Source organism: Hyperoodon ampullatus, assembly GCF_949752795.1.
Source record: "Hyperoodon ampullatus genome assembly, chromosome: 17".
Taxonomy (NCBI): Eukaryota; Metazoa; Chordata; class Mammalia; order Artiodactyla; family Ziphiidae; genus Hyperoodon; species Hyperoodon ampullatus.
In genome coordinates, this window is record NC_136930.1 from 76256023 (window position 1) to 76277472 (window position 21450).

The window sequence follows — 21450 nt, forward strand, 5'->3', positions numbered from 1 at the left end:
ACCGCCCAACTCCTGACCCACATAAACTGTGACAGTACGCGTCTGTTGCTGCTTTAGGCCCTGAATTTTAAGCTAATTGGTTACACGGCAGCAGGTAACAGACACCCGCTCAACACGCTGCGGGGCTCCAGCGGTCCATCAAGGCACCACACATGTTCTGTCCCAGACCAGCCTGCTCCGGGTCCTGCCCAGAGCCCATGCCCTGCAGGACCCCCAACCCCATCCCATCCAGGTCTCAGCACCCCCTCTTCCCCAGGAGCCCGTGAAGCTCCCTGACAACTCTCCCCACGAGGGGCCGCTCCCTGCTGCTTCCCCGGGCTCCCAGCACAGGCCCGCTGCACGACCCAACACGCTCTGCTCACGACTGCCCCAGGGGACTTGCCAGCCATGACCTTCTGGAAGTCAGTGCTTACACAGAGGGGAGCTTCAGGAGAGCCTGCCCCAAGGCTGTCAGTCCCAGGAACACAGGGTTCCCCTCTGCTTTGTTCACCAGTGGTCACCAGGGCCCAGCCTGTGCCTAACACAGAGGAGGATGAATGGATGGATAAATGCATGGGTGGATGGATGGACGGATGGATGGAAGGATGGATCAAAAATGGGCAGATGGGCTTCCCTGGTGGCGCAGTGGTTGAGAGTCCGCCTGCCAATGCAGGAGACACGGGTTCGTGCCCCGGTCCGGGAGGATCCCACATGCCGCGGAGAGGCTGGGCCCGTGAGCCATGGCCGCTGAGCCTGCGCGTCCGGAGCCTGTGCTCCGCAACGGGAGAGGCCACAGCAGTGAGAGGTCCACGTATTGCAAAAATAAAATGGGTAGATGGGTGGATGGGTAAGAGGAGGACAGGTGGACGGTGTGGGGGCAGGAAGGGCACTTACCGCAGTGGCATCACTTTCGGATAGAGGTGGCGACTATGAGGATGATGACCAGCAGGACGGTGACTCCAGCCGACGGGAGGTAGCACTTGACCTTGGGTCTCTGCAGCTGGGAGAGAGAGAGAGGTTGTTGTCGTGTCTTGTCCCCACCCACCGCCTCCCATCCTGGGGGACAGTGGGCCTGTGACTTGTAAGGGGCTCTGCCCTGAGCTGGCACATATTCCTTCAAGATCTGCTCTGGGCTGGCCCTGGAGCCAGGATCACAGGGAAGGAGGCAGGAGAGCCCGCGGGATTCCCACAGCTCCAGAGGCAGCCAGGCCTGGGGGTGGCTCCTGGTTTGCCGTCCTCGAGCCAGGATCTTAGCCACATCCCTTCTTGGGACCTTGGATTCTTCTGAAAGCATAAGATGATGCCATGGACTCCACAGGGACACTTGAAACCTTAATGAAGATGGTGCATGGAAAGTACATAGGCTGGGGTCTGGCAAATGCCCGATGTGAAGTCCTCACCAGACACTCTTCTCATTCCTGGACACTGTTGTGGTTATTATAAAGTTAACAACTTCTGGGCCCACCAGGAGGCCTCATGGATGGGAAGACACACAGATCTGGGCTGGGAAACTCATTAGGGAGGGCTGGGAGGCTTCATGAAGAAAGTGATGCCTCCTCTAGGTCCTGGGTGGAGGGGGTGTGACTCCCCAGACCGGCCAGGAGGTAGGAGGTAAGGGACCAAGGGAGAGCCTGGAGAAAAGCGAGAGCTTAAAATAATCTGGTAGGTCATCAAGTATCCGCGGGATGGGGAAGGGGAAGGGAGATGGGTGGGTCAGGCCCGCAGATCACAGAGAGGTTTGGACAGCACCCCTGAGATAGCACAGTGAGGAACTGTAAGCAGGGGAGTGACATGTTCTAGAGAGTTAGTGAAGAGGCCACTTAGGAAGAAAATAGGAGGATGGGTAGGAAAGGGGAGGAGAAGCAGGAAGGCTGATCCCTGGAAGGACAGGGGCCTCTAGTGCAGAAACGGGGGACCAGAGAGGACAGAGGCGAGACCGGGAGGGGCATCCTTAGGACCCGGCTGTGACGGGGTGTTGGAGAGAAGTGAAACAGGTCAAGAGTGAGTCCCCAGGCAGCTCACCTGAGCCATTAGGTGGATGTTGAGGCTGGTCATTCCTTCACCCATTCATTATTCCACCCACTCATTCACCCACCCACTCGCCAGTCCATACACCCATCCATCCCTCCATCCATCCATTGGCGCTTATGTCCACCCACTTTCTCAAGGGGGCTCTAGGCTCTAGAGTGAGGGTTGACAGTGGAGCATCTACTCAGCTGTGGGGAAGGGAAGAGACTGGCAGGGACAGGGTAGTGGGCGGCAGTTCCTGGAGTAGGTGGGACTGAACTCTGGTTGGGGGGTCAGTGTCCTCCCAAAGCAATGAGTTTTGGGGTGAGGATTGGGTCTAGGGCGGTGTCTCAGATCTGCTGGGCATTGGATGGATGACTGGCCCCCATCTCAGCTGCCTTGGTGTCTTTCCATTTTGGGAGGGACCCACACACCAGCCTGAAGACCAGCCATCATCAGAACAGCCCTGCCTCCCAGGCCTGGGAACAAGTATTGTCACTGTGTTCTGGGCCAGGACGCTGGTCTCAGACAGGTTAAGTGACCTGCTCCAGTCTTCACAGATGGTGTGGGGCAGATCTGAGGTTCAGGCCTCTCTGCCCCGCTGCCCAGCTACTGTCACAAGTCACACTACTGCCCAGACACGCCAGCTGGGAGGGGCTGGGAGGGGCCAGAGTGAATCAGACACAGCCCTCAGGGAGCGCACAGCTTGGGCTGGGCAGGAGGCCAGAAACCCACAGCCCTCCTGGCAGGGAGAGGGCTCAGAGGGAAGGTGCTCCGAGCCAGGGGCCCTGCAGGACCCTGGACAGCACCCATGCCCACTGTCCCGTGCAGCAGGACAGCCACTCCTTCCCGAAACCTTGTGACGAGCCCCATGTCCTACTCGGGTTGCGTGCACTCAGAGCCTCGCCCGGCACTGGCAGGCGGGTCCTGTCGACACATGTCTGCAGATGAGGGGATGGCTCAGAGAGCCTCCAGCTCGTGAACCGCAATCAGGATTCAAAGCCGGCACGTGGCTGCAGAGCCTGTGCGTAACACGCCACACCCCTCCCAGAAGGGCCGCTGCCGTCCAGCAAGGTGTGCCCTGAGGGTACTCAGCCCCCCTAGCACACCCAGGCCCCCAACGAAGACCGACGGGGACATGTGTGGGAATCTGGATGCCCGTGAGGAACACAGCCGCTGGGGTCAGGCAGGGCAGGCTTCAAACCCCGTCCTCATGTCACAGCCTGACCATGTGACCTGGGGCACACCACTGGCCTCTCAGCCTCCGGATGGTCACACCAGCGTCACTGTCCCGGCTCTCCCATCGGTGCGGCGCAGGCAGAGCCCAGTGGCGTGGCCGGCACTGGCCAAGTGCTCCCCACCTGCTGGGGTAGGAGGGAGGAGGGGTTGGGCCTGTGCCTGCCCAGCCCGGCCCAGATCAGCCTTCGGGGGACCCTCAAGTTGGCCCCACACTGGACAGCGGCCGAGCGCCTGCTTGGGTGTGATCTGCACGAGGCCTGTCTCTCCCTGGTCCCCCGTCGTCCACCCTCCACGCCCCACCCCACCCCCGCCGGGTTGAACAGAAGAGGGGAGGGGATGCAGGGAAGCTGGGAGCCACAGCAGCCGGGGACCTGGCTGGAGGGAGAGTGACCGCAAGAGAAGCAGGAGAGGTCACCTGAGGGGAAGGGGGGAGGCGCGTGACGTCCCAGGGCCCTCTGAGCCCGCACCCAGCCTCCACCAAGCCCAGCCGCTTCCCGCCCCTTCTCTTCCCCCCAGCAAACCACGTGGGGCCTCTCCACCGACTTCAAGGGGAAGAGGCGGGTGGGCGATGACAGGCGGGGCCCAGGGGCCACCAGATGCTTGGGCGAAGACATATGGCAGAGGCAGAGGCAGGCTTTGATGGTGCGTGATGCTCCGCAGCCCCCGGTCCCCTCCTGGCACAGGGCAGAGCCCCCAGCCTCTGCTCAGCCCCCGCACCTGCAGCCTCACCCACCGGGAGGGAGCTCCCGTGCAGAGGATCCAGCTCCTGCGGGGCTGGGCTGCCCAGAGCTGCGGGCCTCATCCCAGCTCAGTGCCAGCAGCAGGGTGGGGGGTAGGCAGCAGCCCAGGTCCCTCAGCTGGAGGCCGCACCTCGCCCCCCCCAGGAGCAACCAGTGAGATGGGAGCCCCTCCCCGCGCTCTGGGGAGCAGGCAGCTGCCCTGGACACCACCTCGACTGATGGGCTGACCTTTCCAGCTGCTGATGAAAGGGTATTGACCACATCCATAACCCTCCAGGAAAGCGTGGAGGAGACTTCCTAAGGGGGCAGGATGAGTTGTCCTGTTCATATCGCTGCGTTTGATAAGGGAGAGGGTCTGGAAAGGCCCTCAAGGTGCTAGAGTGGGCATGGCTCATTTGCATGGAGCTTGGGCCATTTATAAAGGCAGGAGTGGCCCAGGGACCTGGGCAGGGGCTGCTGGATGGATGGTCGGGGCCTCGGACCCCATAAACCCCTACTCTCCAAGCTGGTGGGGGGCGCTCTCGTCCACATCAAGCTCTCATGACCCCACACTGGTCTCCACCCTGGCCCCCTGCTGTGGAGGACACCAGGCCACAGACCTGGGACGTCCATTGTTACAGGCTGAATTGTGTTCCCCAGAAAGACATGCTGAAGTCTTAAACCCAGGACCTCAGAATGGGACCTTATTTGGAGATGGGGCCTTTACAGAGGCCATCAAGTTAAAGAGAGGTCATCTGACCGGCGTCCTTGTAAGAAGGGGAAATTTGCACACAGCTTCACAGGGAGAACACTGTGTGAACACGCGGATGGCTGTCTACAAGCCCAGGAGGGGCAGAGTCTCCCTCAGAGCCTCAGAAGGAGCCAGCCGTGTCTTGGCTACTCTAAACAGTGCTGCAATGAACATAGGGGTGCATGTATCATTTCGAACCATGTTTTACTCCAGATATATGCCCAGGAGTGGGAATGCAAGATCATATGGTAGCCCTATTTTTAGTTCTTTTAAGGAATCTCCATACTGTTCTCCATAGTGGCTGCATCAATTTACATTCCCACCAACAGTGCACGAGGGTTCCCTTTTCTCCACACCCTCTCCAGCATTTATTGTTTGTAGATTTTTTGATGATGGTCACTCTGACCAGTGGGAGGTGGTACCTCATTGTAGTTTTGGTTTGCATTTCTCTAATGATTAGTGATGTTGAGCATTTTTCATGTGCCTCTTAGCCAACTGTATGTCTTCTTTGGAGAAATGTCTATTTAGGTCTTCTGCCCATTTTTTGATTGGGTTGTTTGTTTTTTTGATATTGAGTCGCATGAGCTGTTTGTAAATTTTGGAGTTTAATCCCTTGTCAGTTACATCATTTGCAAATATTTTCTCCCATTCTGAGGGTTGTCTTTTCATTTTGTTTATGGTTTCCTTTGCTGTGCAAAAGCTTTTGAGTTTAATTAGGTCCCATTTGTTTATATTTGTTTTTATTTCTATTACTCTAGGAGACGGATGGAAAAAGATATTGCTTCGATTTATGTCAAAGTGCGTTCTGCTTATGTTTTCCTCTGTTTACAAAAGCCAAGACATGGAAGCAACCTAAATTCCCATTGACAGATGAATGGATAAAGAAGATGTCTTATATATACACAATGGAATATTACTCAGCCACTAAGAAGCACGAAATAATGCCATTTGCAGCAACATGGATAGACCTGGAAATTATCATACTAAGTGAAGTAAGTCAGACAGAGAAAGACAACATCATATGATATCGCTTATATATGGAATCTAAAAAAAATGGGGCTTCCCTGGTGGTGCACTGGCTAAGAATCCGCCTGCCAATGCAGGGGACATGGATTCAAGCCCTGGTCCGGGAAGATCCCACATGCCTCAGAGCAACTAAGCCCGTGCACCACAACTACTGAGCCTGCGCTCTAGACCCCGCGAGCCACAACTACTGAGCCCACGTGCCACAACTACAAAAGCCCCCATGCCTAGAGCCCATGCTCCGCAACAAGAGAAGCCACCGCAATGAGAAGCCCACACACCGCAACGAAGAGTAGCTCCCGCTCACCGCAACTAGAGGAAGCCCGTGTGCAGCAACGAAGACCCAATGCAGCCAAAAATAAATAAATAAAAATTTTTTAAATAGTAAAAAATCTTAAAAAGATATAAACTTATTTACAAACCAGAAACAGACTGACAGATGTAGAGAAGGAACTTCTAGTTACAAGAGGGAAGGGTGGAGGGGAGGGATAGATTGGGAGTTTAGGACTGACATGTATGCACTGCTATATTTCAAATAGATTACCAACAAGGACGTACTGTAGAGCACAGGGAACTCTGCTCAATATTCTGTAATAACCTAAATGGGAAAAGAATTTGAAAAAGAATAGATACATGTAGATGTATAACTGAATCACTGCTGTACACTTGAAATTAACACATTGTTCATCAACTATACTCCAATATAAAATAAAAATTAAAAAAAGAAGGCAAAAAAAAAAAGGCAGCCAGCCGTGCCGACACCTTGATCTTGGACTTCTGGCCTCCAGAACCGTGAGACAATAAATGTCCACCATTTCAGCCACCCAGTCTGTGGGGTCGGTTACAGCAGCCTGAGCTGACTAACAGAGCAGGCCCTGGTCCATCTCCTCCGCTGACCTTGGGGAGCAGCAATGCCCCTGGGTGCCAGGGGCCTTTTGACAAAGAGCTCATGGGTCCAGCGGAGTCTCGGGCCTCATCCAGGCCAGCCCTGGGCGCCCCCCACAATAGCACAGGTGCTGCTCCACCTCAGCCCTGCTCATCCACTGCCCTCGCCGCCCTGGGTGCCCTTGGGCCCTGTTTCTGACCTCCCAGGAGCTGGGTGCAGGATGCGAGGGCCCAGAGACCAGTAAGGCTGAGGGTCCATCAAGGCCATCACGTCCTACAGTGGAGGAGGTGGCCTCAGCAAGGATGCTGTCAGGGCTGCAGATGCCTCCGGAGATGGGGAGCACCTGCACTGGGCATGTCCAGGCAGCAAGGACCACAGGTCACTGTCTGGGAGCAATGCTGGTGGATGGCCCAGAGTCTCCCAGCCCTCTGTCCAGGTCCTGTCCTCACAGGACCATCACGAGGGCCCCAGGGAGCAGGCTCCACGCAGAGGCTCCCAAGACACAAAGCAGCCCCGCCCTGGTGGCTGCCTGCCTCAATCCCCGTGGAGAGGTGCTGGGTCCTACACACTGACCAGCACCCTCAGGACAGCACTGCGAGGGGCCCGAGCACACCCATTTCAGAGGTGCAAACACTGAGGCTTGGGAAGTGCAGCTCGCCCACAGCCCCTCAGTAGGGGTGTGGGGACAAAGCTGCTCAGAGACCACACAGAGGGAAAGAGCAGAAGACGCCAGGGGGACAGGGCGGGTGAAGCCAGTAGGGGGACCTCAGCCCTGCCTCCCCACCCAGGAGGGGGTCTCCTGCCTGCCTCCCGCCTCACTCCCCACACTCCGGGTGCCCCGGCTGTCAGCCATCAGCTGATTAATCACTCTTAAACGGCGGCCCCACACTGAAGGAGGCTGATGGGGCTGGCCAAATTAATTTGTGGGGAGCCAATTAACCTAAATTACGCTCTTGATTGGGGCCCAATTAGTGTCAGCTGCATGGGGTCAGAAGAAGTCCTGGTGCAGTAATTGTTGAATTAATTCCCTGGCTAGGAAGAGCTGCACCTTCCCAGCCCCAGCACAGGATGCCGGCTGGCTTCCTGTCACTTCAGTGAGGCTGCGGCCTCCCCCTGGCCTGGCCTGGCCTGGCCTGGTCTGGCCCACTCCTGCTGTGAGAAGGGGTGGCTATGTGATGGTTTGGGAAGGGGGCTTGCTCGGCACGTCCCAGCCCTGCAGGGCCTTCCCACATGTCCCTCCCTCTGCCTCTGCAGCTCTTCACTCAGAGAACTCCTCCTCACTCTTTAAAACCCAACTCCAGCATCACCGCCTCCAGGATGGCCTCCCAGGTGCTCCCTGGCTGCAACGGGAGCTGTCTCTGGGGTCCCTGGCCCTGCTTCCCTCTGCACCAAACTTGCCTCCTTCCCTCTACACCTGTTGAAGGTGACCATGACCCTCAGGAGGATTGCTGCCCTGAGCTCAGCAGGACTTAGTGGAAGCAAGATGCCCAAGAGGAGCAAAGCAGCCATCCCAGCCATAGGGTCCGGGGAGGGGCTCTGCAGACACGGCCCTCAGGCCTCCACAGGCTCGTGTCCGCAGTGAGGAAGGGTGGACGCTGGCTGGTCAGTCCAATGTGCTCACCCACGGGCTGCCCTCTGCCTGTTCCCCCTTCCCCTAAAACGAGGGCCCAGGGTGTGCACCTCAGCAAAGACAGCAAGTGCGAGGCACAGGGGCTGGAGGTTGTTGGAGGTGATCCTGGCTGAGCAGGGCAAGGAGGTGACCCCCGGGGCACGGCCACAGTGAGAAGCAAGACCCTGGCTCCCAGAATACTGGACAAGCAGGGCCTCTGAGGCAGGGGAGGGCAGGAGGATGCTGGCTTAAAGTGCTGAGACCCACCCCCAGGCTCCTCCCCGGCCCCGGGGACAAGGGCTGTTCTCTGGAAGAATTCTCTGAGACCCTGGGCTCTGGGACTCCAGGCCGAGGGAGGGGAGCAGAAGCTGGGGGTCAGAGCAGGGCTCGGGGTAGGTAGAGTCAGCAGCGCCGGCCCTGAGCCCCGCAGGGAGAGCTTTCTCCAAAGACCCAGCCGGCCCAGGGAAGCTGTGACCCCAGTAAAGCTCACAATGGCTCACACTTCTCGAAGCCCCTTCCAGCCAGCATGTTAGCGCCCCAGCCCTAAGTACACGCAGACATCAGGGACCCCAGAGAGTTGCAGGGTACCCACTGCAAAGGACAGAAAACAAAACAAACACAGAAACTCAAAGACAGAGTCAGTGCAGGGCACAGAAGGAAACTTCCGACAAGTAACACAGTCCTGGGAGAGCAAAGAAAGCGGTGCCGGCAGAGTCCCCCGGGACAGTCCCCAGGGCAGGGGCCTGGGTGGTGGGTGTGAGAGGGCCCTCCAGGCCCCCAGCCCCTCCAGGCCCGACCCCTACACCCGCCTGCTGTAACTGCACCCCAAGATGGCGCCGGTGGAGTGGCCGAAGGAGAGGCCCCAGCCCCCCAACCCTGCGCCAGGGATGGGCCTGGTGGGAGTGGGGTGGGGAGGCCCTGGAGCAGCTCCGGGGTGGGACGTGCAGGCCCGGCGCTACCCACCTCCCTGCCCCCCTGGCCCCACTGGTTGCCCGGCCTAGACTCTGCCCCCGCCGACTGTTCTCTGACTCAGCCATAGCAATGTCGTGGCCACGGCAGGCAGGACAGGAAGCGACCTAGTGACGACCATGGCTGCACAGTGCACGCTGCACAGGCCCTTGCGTCCCCCAGACACACCAGAGGGGAAGCAACTCACCCACACCCGTGGCAGGACCTCAGCCTGTCCTGGCAGCCCCCCTCCCCGTCCCCTCTTCTATGCATCCCCCCCCGCCAGAGAGTGGCCTGCGCCTGGCTCCTCTGTCACACCAGCCCCTCTGAGCTGTTTCGGGTAGTCACCTCCCCTCTCTGAGCCCCAGTTTCTTCATGTGACAACTGGGGACAATGACACCCCTCCCCATGGGTTCTCTGAAGGTGGATGCCCCTCCTGGACCTGGCACGGCTCATTTCTCCGTCCCTTCAGCCTCTAGTTCAAGGGCAGCCCCGTCACAGGTGTCCCAGGCCAGCAGGGCCCGCATACAGTAGGTGCTCACTGAAGCGCGAGCCTCTTCCAGGGCCCAGGGCTGGAGGCCGGAGGTCCAACATGTGCTGAGCCATCAGGCCAGCCCTCTGGGCCCTTCTGGACTCGCTGTGCCCTGACGAGTGGGCCAGATGGGCTCGGACCCTGGAATCCCCCATCTCCAGCAGCTAGGGGCTCTGTGGCGGAGGACGGAGGGAGGGCCGGGGTGGCAGGGGTGAGGGCATTTGAGCATCAAGTGTCAGCTTGGGACTCAGTGGGACCAACACCCACTCTGCTCCCTCCCCCGCCCCCGCTGCCACCATCTGCAGGGACCCTGGGGGCTGGTCCCCGAGGCCCTGGGGAGCAGGAAGCCCAGAGAAGGGCGATGACTCACCCAGGGGCTCCCAGCGAGGGGGACTCCTGGGGCCACGTGGTCTCTGTTGTCCTGTCTCGACCCCTCTCCCCACCAGCCCCTTCCCTCTGACCCTTGGGCACCCTCGTCCCCTCCTCAGAAGCCATTGGGCTCCCACCCCCTTCCTCAGAAGCCACTTCTCAAACAAATGTATTCAGAATACATGACAGTTCAGAAACATCTATTTGTATATATTTAGACTCCATTTCAAAAGAATTATTCAAAATCGGAGCCATTTGGATGGATGGGTGTGGAACGGATTGTTTCTTAAGTGTTAGCATCAAAAATACCATGTTTTCTAAGTGGATTACAAATGCTGTAATTATTAAAATGGGCACATTTTAATGGGGGAAAATTTCAGAATTATGACTTGATTTAGGGATTCTGTGTCCTAAGACAGGGCCTCGGGGGCACGCACCCCGAGGCTGGAGCCCGAGGGCGGCTGAGAGCTCTGGGCTTGTCTGCTGCTCCATCAGGAAGCTGAGGCCCCCTAGGCCAAGCCAGGTCCTGCACGGGCCGCAGGCCTGTCCCTCCAGGGCCTGAACTGTCCTTGTCCACTCTCCAGCTGGCTCAAGTCCTGACCAGAAGGCTGGGTCCAGTACCCCCGGGGCCAGAGCCCCACCCCATGCGTGCCCTGCCCCTTGATCAGGACAGGTGAGCTGGTCTGCCCTCCCCTCCCCGACCATGACTTCTGGTCGCAGGGCGTGGCTGGGCCAGGCCTGGCACCCCACCCTGGGCCGTGTTGCCAGTGGGGACAGAGGAGGGCCGGGAGCTGGACCCCAGGCACTGGCTGTAAAATGGGCCAGGTGACCGACCTCGGGGGTGCCCAGGGGCACAGTATCTGCCACATGCCAGACCCAAAGCAGGCTCCCTACTCATCAGCAGCTCAAACAGAAGGTCCTGCTGGTGGGTTAAGCCCCTCCTGTGTCCTCCTGCCGGTGGCGGCCACGCTGCCGGTCAGCTCGGCTGAGATGCAAAGGCAGCTGAACCAAGCCAGCGGTCTGGGCCAGGCTCTTCCTGCCACGTTGGGGGTGGGGTCCACGGGTGGGACCTCCTCCAGGTTCAAGGGCACTCAGTAACAGCTAGAAGGCTCCACATAGGCTCCCCGGCCCAGCAGTGCCAGCGGGGGCTACACAGGAAGTGACGGGCACTCACGGCCACATGGTCGCCACAGCAAGTGTGAACCGGAGATGCTCCTGAGGCCGCCCGCCTATCAGGCGCCGGGTCGGTCAGTCGGGGCACAGCCAACAGCAGAGCCTCCTGGACCCGGGGAGGCCCGAGGAGTGAAAGGCGAGGGCAGCCTCCCCACCGGCAACTCCCGTCTGTGTAATACACGTGCACACGCGTGTGCGTGATGATCCGATCACTGGAAGCATCACAACTGTTACGTTGTCAGCAGTGTTTCCTTTGGAGGTGGGGTTATGGGGAACTTTCTGTTTGATTTTTGGTTTTGTGTTTTGGCTGAATGAGCTTCTGTAACAAAGTTCCCGCTCCTCCAGACGTCCCCCCACCCCTCCCACCGGGAGGCCCACAGGAGAGGCAGGAGGAGGGATCTGTGGGGTGGCAGCATCCGGGCTGAAACTCACGCCCCAAAGAGGTCACAGCCCCCGGCCCTCAGCCCTGACCCCCATTCCCTCGTTTCTGCGCTGAGCCTCCCCTGGACCCCTTCCCCGTGCCAGATGACCTTCTGGACACATCAGGCACGAGCAAGCCCACCAAATTACCTCTCCCCAGTCTCCGAGCACAGTCCAGGCAGGAGGGCAGTACGTGCCAAGGCCCTGAGGCAGGGGACACTTGGTGTCCCTGGACCGAGGGGGCAGCGCTGGCGTGGGCTGAGCGGGGTAGGGGCCTCCACACGCACTATCCCTCCGCCTGGGTGCTCGTCCCTGGATATCACGCGACCCAGCCCACCTCCCGCAGGTCTCTGTCCCTTTGTCACCCTGTCAGCTATCCCTTGCTGACCATCCTATCTAAGAGGGCACCTCCTGCTCTACGCACTGGCCAGCCCTCCCCGACTCATCTCTCTGCTCGTTCTCCCAGGAGCCGAGCTGGATGTCTCCTTCACTCCTGGTCACGTCTGCTTCCCGTCACGGCAGCGTCAGCTCCATCAGGGCAGGGTCTTTGTCACTATCGTTCACTGAGCCCTGGGAACAGCGGCTGGCACATGGTAGGGGTTCGTATTTTTGTGGGCTGCCTTGGTGACCAATACCACACAAGGAATCCACAGGCCTTGCACAAGCTGCTCCATCTAAAAGGGCCCGGCACGAGGGCGGTTCCCTGAGAACGGGCAGGTCTCCGGTCTCTGCCACCCCGCGCTAGCTGGGCGACCTGGCCCCTCTGAGCCTCAGTTTTCTCATCTACAAAACGCGATAATGAACAGGTCTCGTGGAATCAAAGGAGGTGACGCAATGGTCCCTGGTGACTTCATGCTATGAACATGCACGCCTTCATGCTTGTTAACCAACAACCTCCAGGCTCTAGGGGATCACCCTGGGTATGGCTGCTCCCGGGGTGAAAGCCCAGGGACCCCCGCAGTGTACGCCGGGCAGGGGCAGGAGGCTCTGCACCCTGGGGGGGCAGACGCTTCTCTCGGGCAGCGCGCATGACGAGGCTGCACTCGTGCTCGTCCGTGCTGGGCTGCAGCCTCCACGCTTGTACCTGGCAGCTTTTCAACACATCCTACTTAGAGCGAGTGTCAGAGCAGGGGTGGAGGGCAGGCCTGTTAGAGACAAGCCTCTGTTTGCTTTTCCCCGTCCCTGCCGTCCTGCCCCACTTGCCTGGGCCTCCAAGGTTCTCGCCGAGGGCGGTGGCGTGCCTGCCCCATCCAGGGAAGCCCATCTATTTTACCTAATGATGTGATTACGCCCCACCTCCGCCAGCGATTTCTCCAGGAGAAGGAGCCTCTTTGTCTCTTTCAGGCACCAGGACTCTGGCCTCTGGTACCCCCACCCCTTCCCAGCTGCATGGGACATGCACAGGCTCCCCAGACCCCGGAGCCCTATATGCACGGCTTCCCCGGGCCCCCAGGTCACCCCCCGTCACCACCACGCCCGGCAATTCCGTCCCCTCTGTCCCCGCTCCTTCCGCCACCACCAGCCGAGTGCCCGCACTGGGTGAGGACCCGTGGACCCCAGCCAGCAGCTCGCCACCGTCCAGCAGGCGGACGCCCAGGCAGGTACTGAGAGGCAGAGGACGGAGAGAGGGCCGCACGCTCCCGCCCTGCCCGTGTGCTGCCCCCGCACGTCTTCCAGCTCCTCCCAGGACCCCCTTTCCCTGCTCCACCCCAGCCTGCAACAGAACCCTCCCCTGCCTGCAGTGCCCAGAGGTTGCCACGACCCCCGGCACTGTCCCCAGAAGCCTGCCCTGCATGGCTGGTCCCTGTCCAGTCCCTGTGCCAAGTGTGAATTCTCAGAAACCCCACAGCCTGACCATGCCCTTGGGACTCCCTGCCCCTGCGAACCCAAAGATGTGAGCCGAGGGAGAGATGCGCAGGGCAGGCTGTGAACATGCGGCTCCTAACACCTGCTCCAGGGAGGCCCCCAGGGTTCCACTCTCCTGTGTGGGCCCAGGTCCGCTGGTGGAAAGCCTCTGAATGTGAACCCAACCGTACCACTTCCTAGCTCAGTGACCTTGGCCGGTCCTCGAACACCGAGCCTCAGTCTCCTCTTCCCAAATGGGGCTGAGCACGGCCAATGCCCAGGCTGCTGGAAGGATTAAGAGATCTCATTAGTGCTGAGCCCAGAGCCTGGGGCTGAACAACCAGGAAATGAGAGGCATTCATCTCAGTGAGACTCCTCCTCCCTGGCCTTCTCCTCCTCAACATCATCATCAACATCACAGACAAGGGACCACAGTCCACCCCCGCCCCCAGACAAGGAGAAGAGCAGGGAAACAGAGGGGCCACCCCCTCCCCCAGGCCCCCCATGTCAGGCAGTGCTGACCGGGAGACCCCACCCCCAGCCTGCTCTTGACAGAGGCACACTCCTTGAGAGTCTTTCCTTTGGGTTCAGGCAAAAAGGACCCACCTTGGGACACCGAAGTCTGTGGGGAGGTGTCCCCATGGGAGGGACAGGGATGCAACTGATTCCCCTAAGCAGAGTGTCACGCCTTCTCCCCACCTCCCAGGAGGAGGCCCTGCAGCTTCCACAGCTGTTTTCACCCCCCGATTCCCGGCCTGGGCAGGGCCCGTGCCAGCTTGCCCTGCAGCGGGCCCTGGAGGAATCAGTGTCCAGTGCAGGTCAGATCCTCCAGACCCAAGCTCAGCGAAGAAGCTCACAGTGCTGGGCTGACCCGGTGCTCCTGGGACCCCCCCCCCCACTTCAGGACCCTGGAAGGGGCACTCTTTGAGTCCCATCTGAGGGGGTGGTCTCCCAGGAACTCCCTCCTTCAGAAAGCAACCCCAGAGAGTTGGGCAGGAGAATCAGGAAGCAGGGCTGAGACGTCAGCAGCCAGCGGGGGGACCACCCAGGGGCCACGCTGCCAACCTCCTGCAGAAAGGGAGGCCAGACTCCACAGATGTGGTTACAATACCGTAGCGGCCCTGGCGGCTGGAAGAGCAGAATTAAATGCTCTCTGGATGAGAAGTCCCCCAGTTCCAACTCAGTGAAGCCACAGACTTGTAATCAAACATCATCAAACTAGGAAGAAGGCAGGCAGCTCAAGAAATAGATTAGGCAACCAGAGACTGTAAAAACTGAGGGAAACGTAAGGATAAAATGTCTAAAGAATGAAAGATATGGTCATCAAGAGGTAACAAGGGACTATTAAGAATGAACAGAAGATCTGAAAAAGATATGAACTTCTAGAAATGAAAAACACGATTTTTGAAGTGAAAGACTTAGTTGACAAGTTAAGCAGAAGATGTGACCCAGCTGTAAACTTAGAGGCATATCCGAGTGAATCAGCCATTATCCCACAAGACAGACGGGGACTGGAAAACACAAAAGAGATGGTAAAAGCGACGGGGACAGAAGGTGGGGTTTCTAACATGTGTCCAGTTAGTGTTCCAGAATGGCAGGGAATGTGGGAAGCAAGGGGTCAGGCGCTATGTAAAGGGGTGACAGCTGCAGTTTTCTAGGACTCATACACACAGGCATCCACTGATCCAAAAGCACATAGAGCAGAAGAAAAACAATCCATATCTGGACATACCTTGGGAAAACTGCAGAACTGTAAATACAAAAGCAAGATTTTCCATTGGCTAGGGTGAAAAAGACAGAGCCTGAAAAAAATAAGGCAGGTGAACGGTCAGCAGACTCCTCGGCAGCAACAATGGAAGCCAGCCGGCACTGGAGGGAAATCTCACTCAAACTAGAAATCTGCACCGAGCAACACCTCGTGTGAAAGACAACATGGGCAAAATGGCATTAAAGACAAACAGAACCCATCCATGTGATCATCAAGAGACCTGTCCCAAAGGGTGACATCCAGAAAGGAGGAAGAGCCCAGAAGGTCTGAGCTAAAGGAATGACTGGTGACCAAGGACGTGACACCACTGAGTCGTACTCAGCACAGGCTGCAAAAATCACACCATCCCAGGCGTGAGGTCCTTAAAAAACGGAGAACTAAGGATGGGGGTGAGAACAGCACGTGAGTTGAAGGCAGTGACCTGAGCTCAAGTGCTGAGAGGCCCACGTGTCCGTCAGGGAGGGGGAGAGGGCGATAACGCCTGCCTTTAGACTCTGTGGCAAAATTTCAAGGGAAACAAATGAAAGGTTGAAATAAAGTGTAAGAAAAACTGAACCAACTTTTAAAAGCAATGGGTTAAAGAGACACGACTAAACCCATTTAGATTAGAATCCTGGACGTCAAAAAACGTTATTGGAATAATCAGTGACACCTGGATAGAACCTGTGATTCAAGAGCGATATTTGATGAGGGTTAATTTGCTGGTTTGCTGGTTACGCAGGAGAGCGGCCTGGCCCTCGGTAATTACACGCTGAGGTATGAGGAGTGACGGGCTTCGTGGCTGTAAGTGATTCTCAGGGCAAAGAAGTGCCAATGACTGGGGAGTGCGGCTAAAGGAATACAGGAACTCTGGGTCCTAGCTCTGCAACTTTTACGTAAATCTGAACTCTTTTTCAAAACAAAAAGTTTAAAACTCTAGTACTAAAAAATAAAGCAGCTTTCAAAAATAAAAAGTATAAATCAAAAAGTAAGATGAGATAAACAAGAGCTAATATATCAACAACGGCTAAAGCTCAGCCAGGGAAAGAACGAGAGTGTCACAATGGATTTTCAAATCCAGCTCAATGCTGGAGACATTTCAAAAGCATAAAGGCACAGAAATATCGAAAATGAAAGAACACGAAAATATACAGTGAAAGCATTCATCAAAAGAAAGCTGGAATAGACCCATTGATAGCAGAGAAAATGGGTTTTAAGATACAAAGCACCAGGACTTCCCTGGTGGCACAGTGGTTAAGAATCTGCCTGCTAATGCAGGGGACACGGGTTTGATCCCTGGCCCGGGAAGATCCCACATGCCACAGAGCAACTCAACCCATGTGCCACAACTACTGAGCCTGCGCTCTAGAGCCTGTGAGCCACAACTACTGAAGCCTGCGTACCCAGAGCCCGTGCTCCCCAACAAGAGAAGCCACCGCAAGAAGCCCACGCAGTGCAATGAAGAGTAGCCCCCGCTTGCCGCAACTAGAGAAAGTCCGTGCGCAGCAACAAAGACCCAACGCAGCCAAAAATAAATAAATAAGATAAAAAGCACCATGTGGGATAGAAAAGGTCACTTCATAATACTAAGAGTTTCAATTTACCAAGATGATACACCCATTCTACACTCATATGCAACCTAGAAAAAAGAGCCATAGAACATATAAAGCAAACATTTACAGAGCTACAGGGAGAAATTTCCAAATCGAGCAATGTGGTACAAGATTTCAACAGATTTCTCTCAATTTATGACAGGTCAGGCAGACCACAAAAGCTAAAGACAGAGAAAATTTGCATTACCAAGTTAACAAGCTTGGTTTAGTGGACACTGATAGAACATTCCATGTCTGTGTATTTAAAGAACGCATATTCTTCTCAAGCACATTCTCAAGTAAGGAATATTTACAGAATTGGAAAGTTCTAAGCCATAAAGCAAGTCTTAACAAATCTCACATAAAAGAAATCCTCTAAACAAAATGCGACTGTTAGAAGGTAACAAAAAAGAGTAAATTTTAAATCCCCACGCACGTAGAAATTTTACCATTCATTTCTAAATAACTCACGGGCCAAAGAAAACATCATAATAGCATAGTAGTTTAAATTAAATGATAATGGACATATGATATATCACATGTCGCAGGGGCATAGTAAACGTGGCCCTTTAAGGGAGATTTATAGACTCGAAATGCTGATGTTAGAAAAAGAGAAAGGCTGAAATTTCATGGGCTGAGCATCCAGCTTTAGACATTAGGACGAGGAAGAACTACCGTACAACTCAGAGACAGAAAGCAAGGAGATGACAAAAAGTAGAAAGCAGGGCTTCCCTGGCGGCGCAGTGGTTGAGAGTCCGCCTGCTGACGCAGGGGACGCGGGTTCGTGCCCCGGTCCGGGAAGATCCCACATGCCGCAGAGCGGCTGGGCCCGTGAGCCATGGCCGCTGAGCCTGCGCATCCGGAGCCTGTGCTCCGCAACGGGAGAGGCCACAGCAGTGAGAGGCCTGCGTACGGCAAAAAAAAAAAAAAAAAAAAAAGTAGAAAGCAATCGAAAATCGAAACTAGCACAAAATAGAACAACAAAGCCAAAGACACTAATTAAAATGACAAACCTCTGGAAAGACTGATCCAGGCAAAAAGGAACTGGACAGATAAAGTAGGAATGGAGAAGGTACACACCTCAGGTGAATGGGGCACTCACTGTGCAGGAATAAACAAGATCATTAGCGCCCAGAGCCACCACATCCGAAAACCTAGACAAGTGGATAGATTCCTATAAGCAGGTGACGCACCAAAACAGAATCAAGAATAAAAAAGAACCTGAATGATCTGTGTGTGCTATGAGAACTTATAATATAGAACAGAGGACGCGAAAGAGAGAATACATCCCTAACTCATTCTATGAGGCTGATATAAACTTGTTATCGAAATCAGACAAGATCAGGAAAAGTAAGGAAATGTAGAGGCCAATACAGAAGCAAAAATCCTAAATAAAGTGGTATCAAGTTAGAACCTTCAGTGAAAGTGAATCATCATCATGATCATCATCATTATTTACTATCACTATTTACTCTGGCACGAGTGTGAGAAAAGCTACACATGCCATGCACCACATTAACAGATTAAAAGAAAAAAACCAAATAATTGTCTTAACAGAGATATATATATATAATGTAATTGAACACCTATCCAATATTTTTTTTTAAAAAAAGGTCTTATCAAGCTCCTAGCAAATTTCCTTCATCTGACAAAGAGTACAATAAATCTAAAATTAACATTCTTAACGGGGTAATGTTGGAAGCATTCCTTTTAAAATTAGGAGCCAAACAAGGATGCCCATTGTCCCTCCTTCTAAGTCAGGACTCACCAGGGCTCCCTGCCCACACAGTGATCAGGAAAGAGAAATTACAGGCATAGGTATAGGGATGGAAGAAATAAAGTTGTTATTATCAGTAATAACAGGATTATCTTGAAAGGAAACCTAACAGAATTCCTAGGCAAAGTATGAGAAATAATGAGACATTAACATCTGGCTGAATATAGATTCAATTCACAAAAATCACACATATTTCTATATACCAGCAACATGCTGGTACATGTACCATTTATAGAAACAAATAAACAAATATATGTTTAGGACTACATCTTTAAAAAGGTATGAGATATATATGGAGACAATCGTTTAAAATGTATTTTAAAACACTTTAAAAGACATAAATATAATAGAGAGATATATAGTGTTCACAGATAGGAAGTCCCAATATCACAAGGATATCAGTTCTTACCCACTTGAGCCATAGATTCAACGCAATACCAATAAAAAATGCTAACAGGGTTGTTTATGGAACCTGATGAGGTGATTCTAAAATATATACGGGAGCGCAAAGGGCCAGGGAGACACAAGCTGCTGCTAGAAATAATAAAGGTGGGGTCCACCTGCCAGACAGCATCATTTAGCACAAAGGCGGAGTGATGAACACAGGGAAGAAATGTGTGGGGAGAGGGCTTGGCAGGAACAGAAGGGACCACGCGTGGAAGCTGCCGTGGGACAGGAAGCAGGGCAGGTGGACGAGGAGGGTCTTCAGACACGGTGAGGGGGACTGAACACCCGGGTGGGAATGTAAGAGGCAAAGCCGGGAGTCCATAGAAGACAACAAATGAGAACATCTCCCGGACTTGGGATGGGGGCGCTTACAAGTGTGCAGGGACCCCTGGAGTCATCGGGAGACCCCACGTTGGGGGCGGGAGGGAAAGCACCTGCGGACAGTGACGCTGGCAGCAGGAGCAGATGCCCAGAGCAGTGGCGTCCAGGTTAGAACACCCGCGCATGTGTGTGTACATTCCACAAATCAAATCACCAAGGAGGAAGAACAAACAATCCAAGTTTTTAAATGGACAAAAGGCATGAACAGACCTTTCACAGCAAAAGAAACATAAATATAATCATGTGAAAAATTCCAACCGCATTAGTAATCAAGGAAATGCAAATGAGGACCACAATTACATCCTTATTTTATGCCCACCAGACTGGCCAAGATTAGGGAATCTGACAATATCACATTCTGGACGGGCAGAGCCCACAAGTCGCTGGGGGGAGTGCGACGATAGACACCCCCTTTGGAAGACAGCTTAGTCTCATCAGGTCAAGTTGAACCGTCCACGTGCCCCACTCCTAGGTCTCAACCCAGAGAAACCCTTGCCTGCCAGGAGCGGAGTCGGGGCACACGCTTCCCCTGCGCCTCCCCTCCCCCTCCCCAGCCGTGTCCCAAAGTCCTGGCTTCAGCGGAGGGAGGCAGCCTGACCAGACCCCCAACCTAGGGTCAGGTAGGCAGGGTTTCAGTCAAGCGTAACTGGGAAGGCCCCATAGCCGTGCTGAGCCCTGGGCCTATCTTGACATGGGGACAGGGTGACCCCGGGCTCACCGAAGATCGCAAGTGAGCTGACACCTGCACACGACGAGGCTGGTGATCTTGAACCCAAAGCGTGTGGTTCACACTCCTCTTCCCAGGCATTTCTGCCAATGTGTGGCAGGTCCTGCTGCATGCCAGCATGCCCTGGGTGTCTGGGCCCAGAACGAGCCAGGAGGTCACAAAGGCTGCTGCCCAACATGGCCGCAAAGCCCACGCGTCCAGCGCCCTCCCAAGCACCCATTCACAGTCCTGCACCTGTGCCTGACAGCACCCCACCCGTGCAGCTCTCCTCCTTGACAAGCGGGGGTGCTAGTCCTGGCCTAAGGCACCCACAAAGCCCGAGCCTGGGTGGCCAGGGGCAGAGGCGGGAGACGGGCACCCCCAGAGGCCCGGGACCCCACCCAGACCAGAGGCGGAGGCTGAGACCTGACAGGGGTCAGGAGACGGCTTCGGAGGGTGAGGATGCAGGGGTGCAACAGGGACGGAAGCTCCCCAGGCACAGAAGTATGAGGAGGGCCTGCAGGAGGCCCCCTGGATGAGCTCCCAAACCCACGGACCGGGGGACCCAGGCCAGGACACCTCCTCCCTTGGGGGTGGAGAGCAGGCCCAGGGGGTGAGAGGAGAGAAGGTCCAAACCCAGCGGGTCACTGAGGTCAGTGTGTGTGGTGGGGGGACTGGGGTTCCTCCCTGAGTCCAGGGAATGGAGGAGGGGGTGGCAATTCCCCAGACCCCCAAGGAGGGCAGGGCCTGGGCAGAGGCCACGAGAGGAGGGGATGAAGGAAGCGGGGGTGGAGAGGGCTCGCTGGAGGCAGGGGTGGTTCTGAGCCGGGGGCAGTTTCTACCCTCATTCCAAAGTGCACGGCCCTTCTCTCAGCACCTCTCCCCGCTCCCGCTTCCCCGCAGGACCGTGCACAGCAGTCCCATTGACCCCGGGTCTGGCCTGTGAAGTGCCTGGTGGGTGCAGCAGGTCACTTGCTGTTCCCAAGCACACACCCAAAGGTACTGTGAGATTCTTCCACTGCTCTGGTCTCTGCTGTGAGCCTGGCAATGTCTGAGGGGGGCTGTCCATCAGTCTAGGTCCCAGAGTCAAAGCACAGGAGCAAAGGCACCTCCAACCCACTATGGGCACGTAACACGAGCTAGAAGCAAACCCAGCCTTGGGCTCATTTGTTACTGCAGCCAAACAGCCTGAGCTGACTGATACAAGGAGGAACAGGATAAGCTCCGTTTAACAGAGGGATACGAAATCCTGCCGCTAACCTGCCATGTGATCCTCGGCGGCCCTTGAGGCCTCTCTGGC

General features: G+C 55.7%; 1 protein-coding gene across 1 annotated transcript in view; it reads right to left on the reverse strand.

Annotated features, from left to right (window-relative positions):
* Window positions 1-21450, reverse strand: part of TSNARE1 (t-SNARE domain containing 1) — a gene marked incomplete at its 5' end in the record, with an annotated part of 100067 nt that overhangs the window by 13050 nt on the left and 65567 nt on the right. Inside the window, one exon of the mRNA XM_079722556.1 lies at window positions 874-979. Within this exon, the coding sequence (XP_079578682.1) occupies window positions 884-979 (96 nt within the window). The 3' untranslated portion in view covers window positions 874-883. The remainder of the gene's footprint in view (window positions 1-873; window positions 980-21450) is intronic.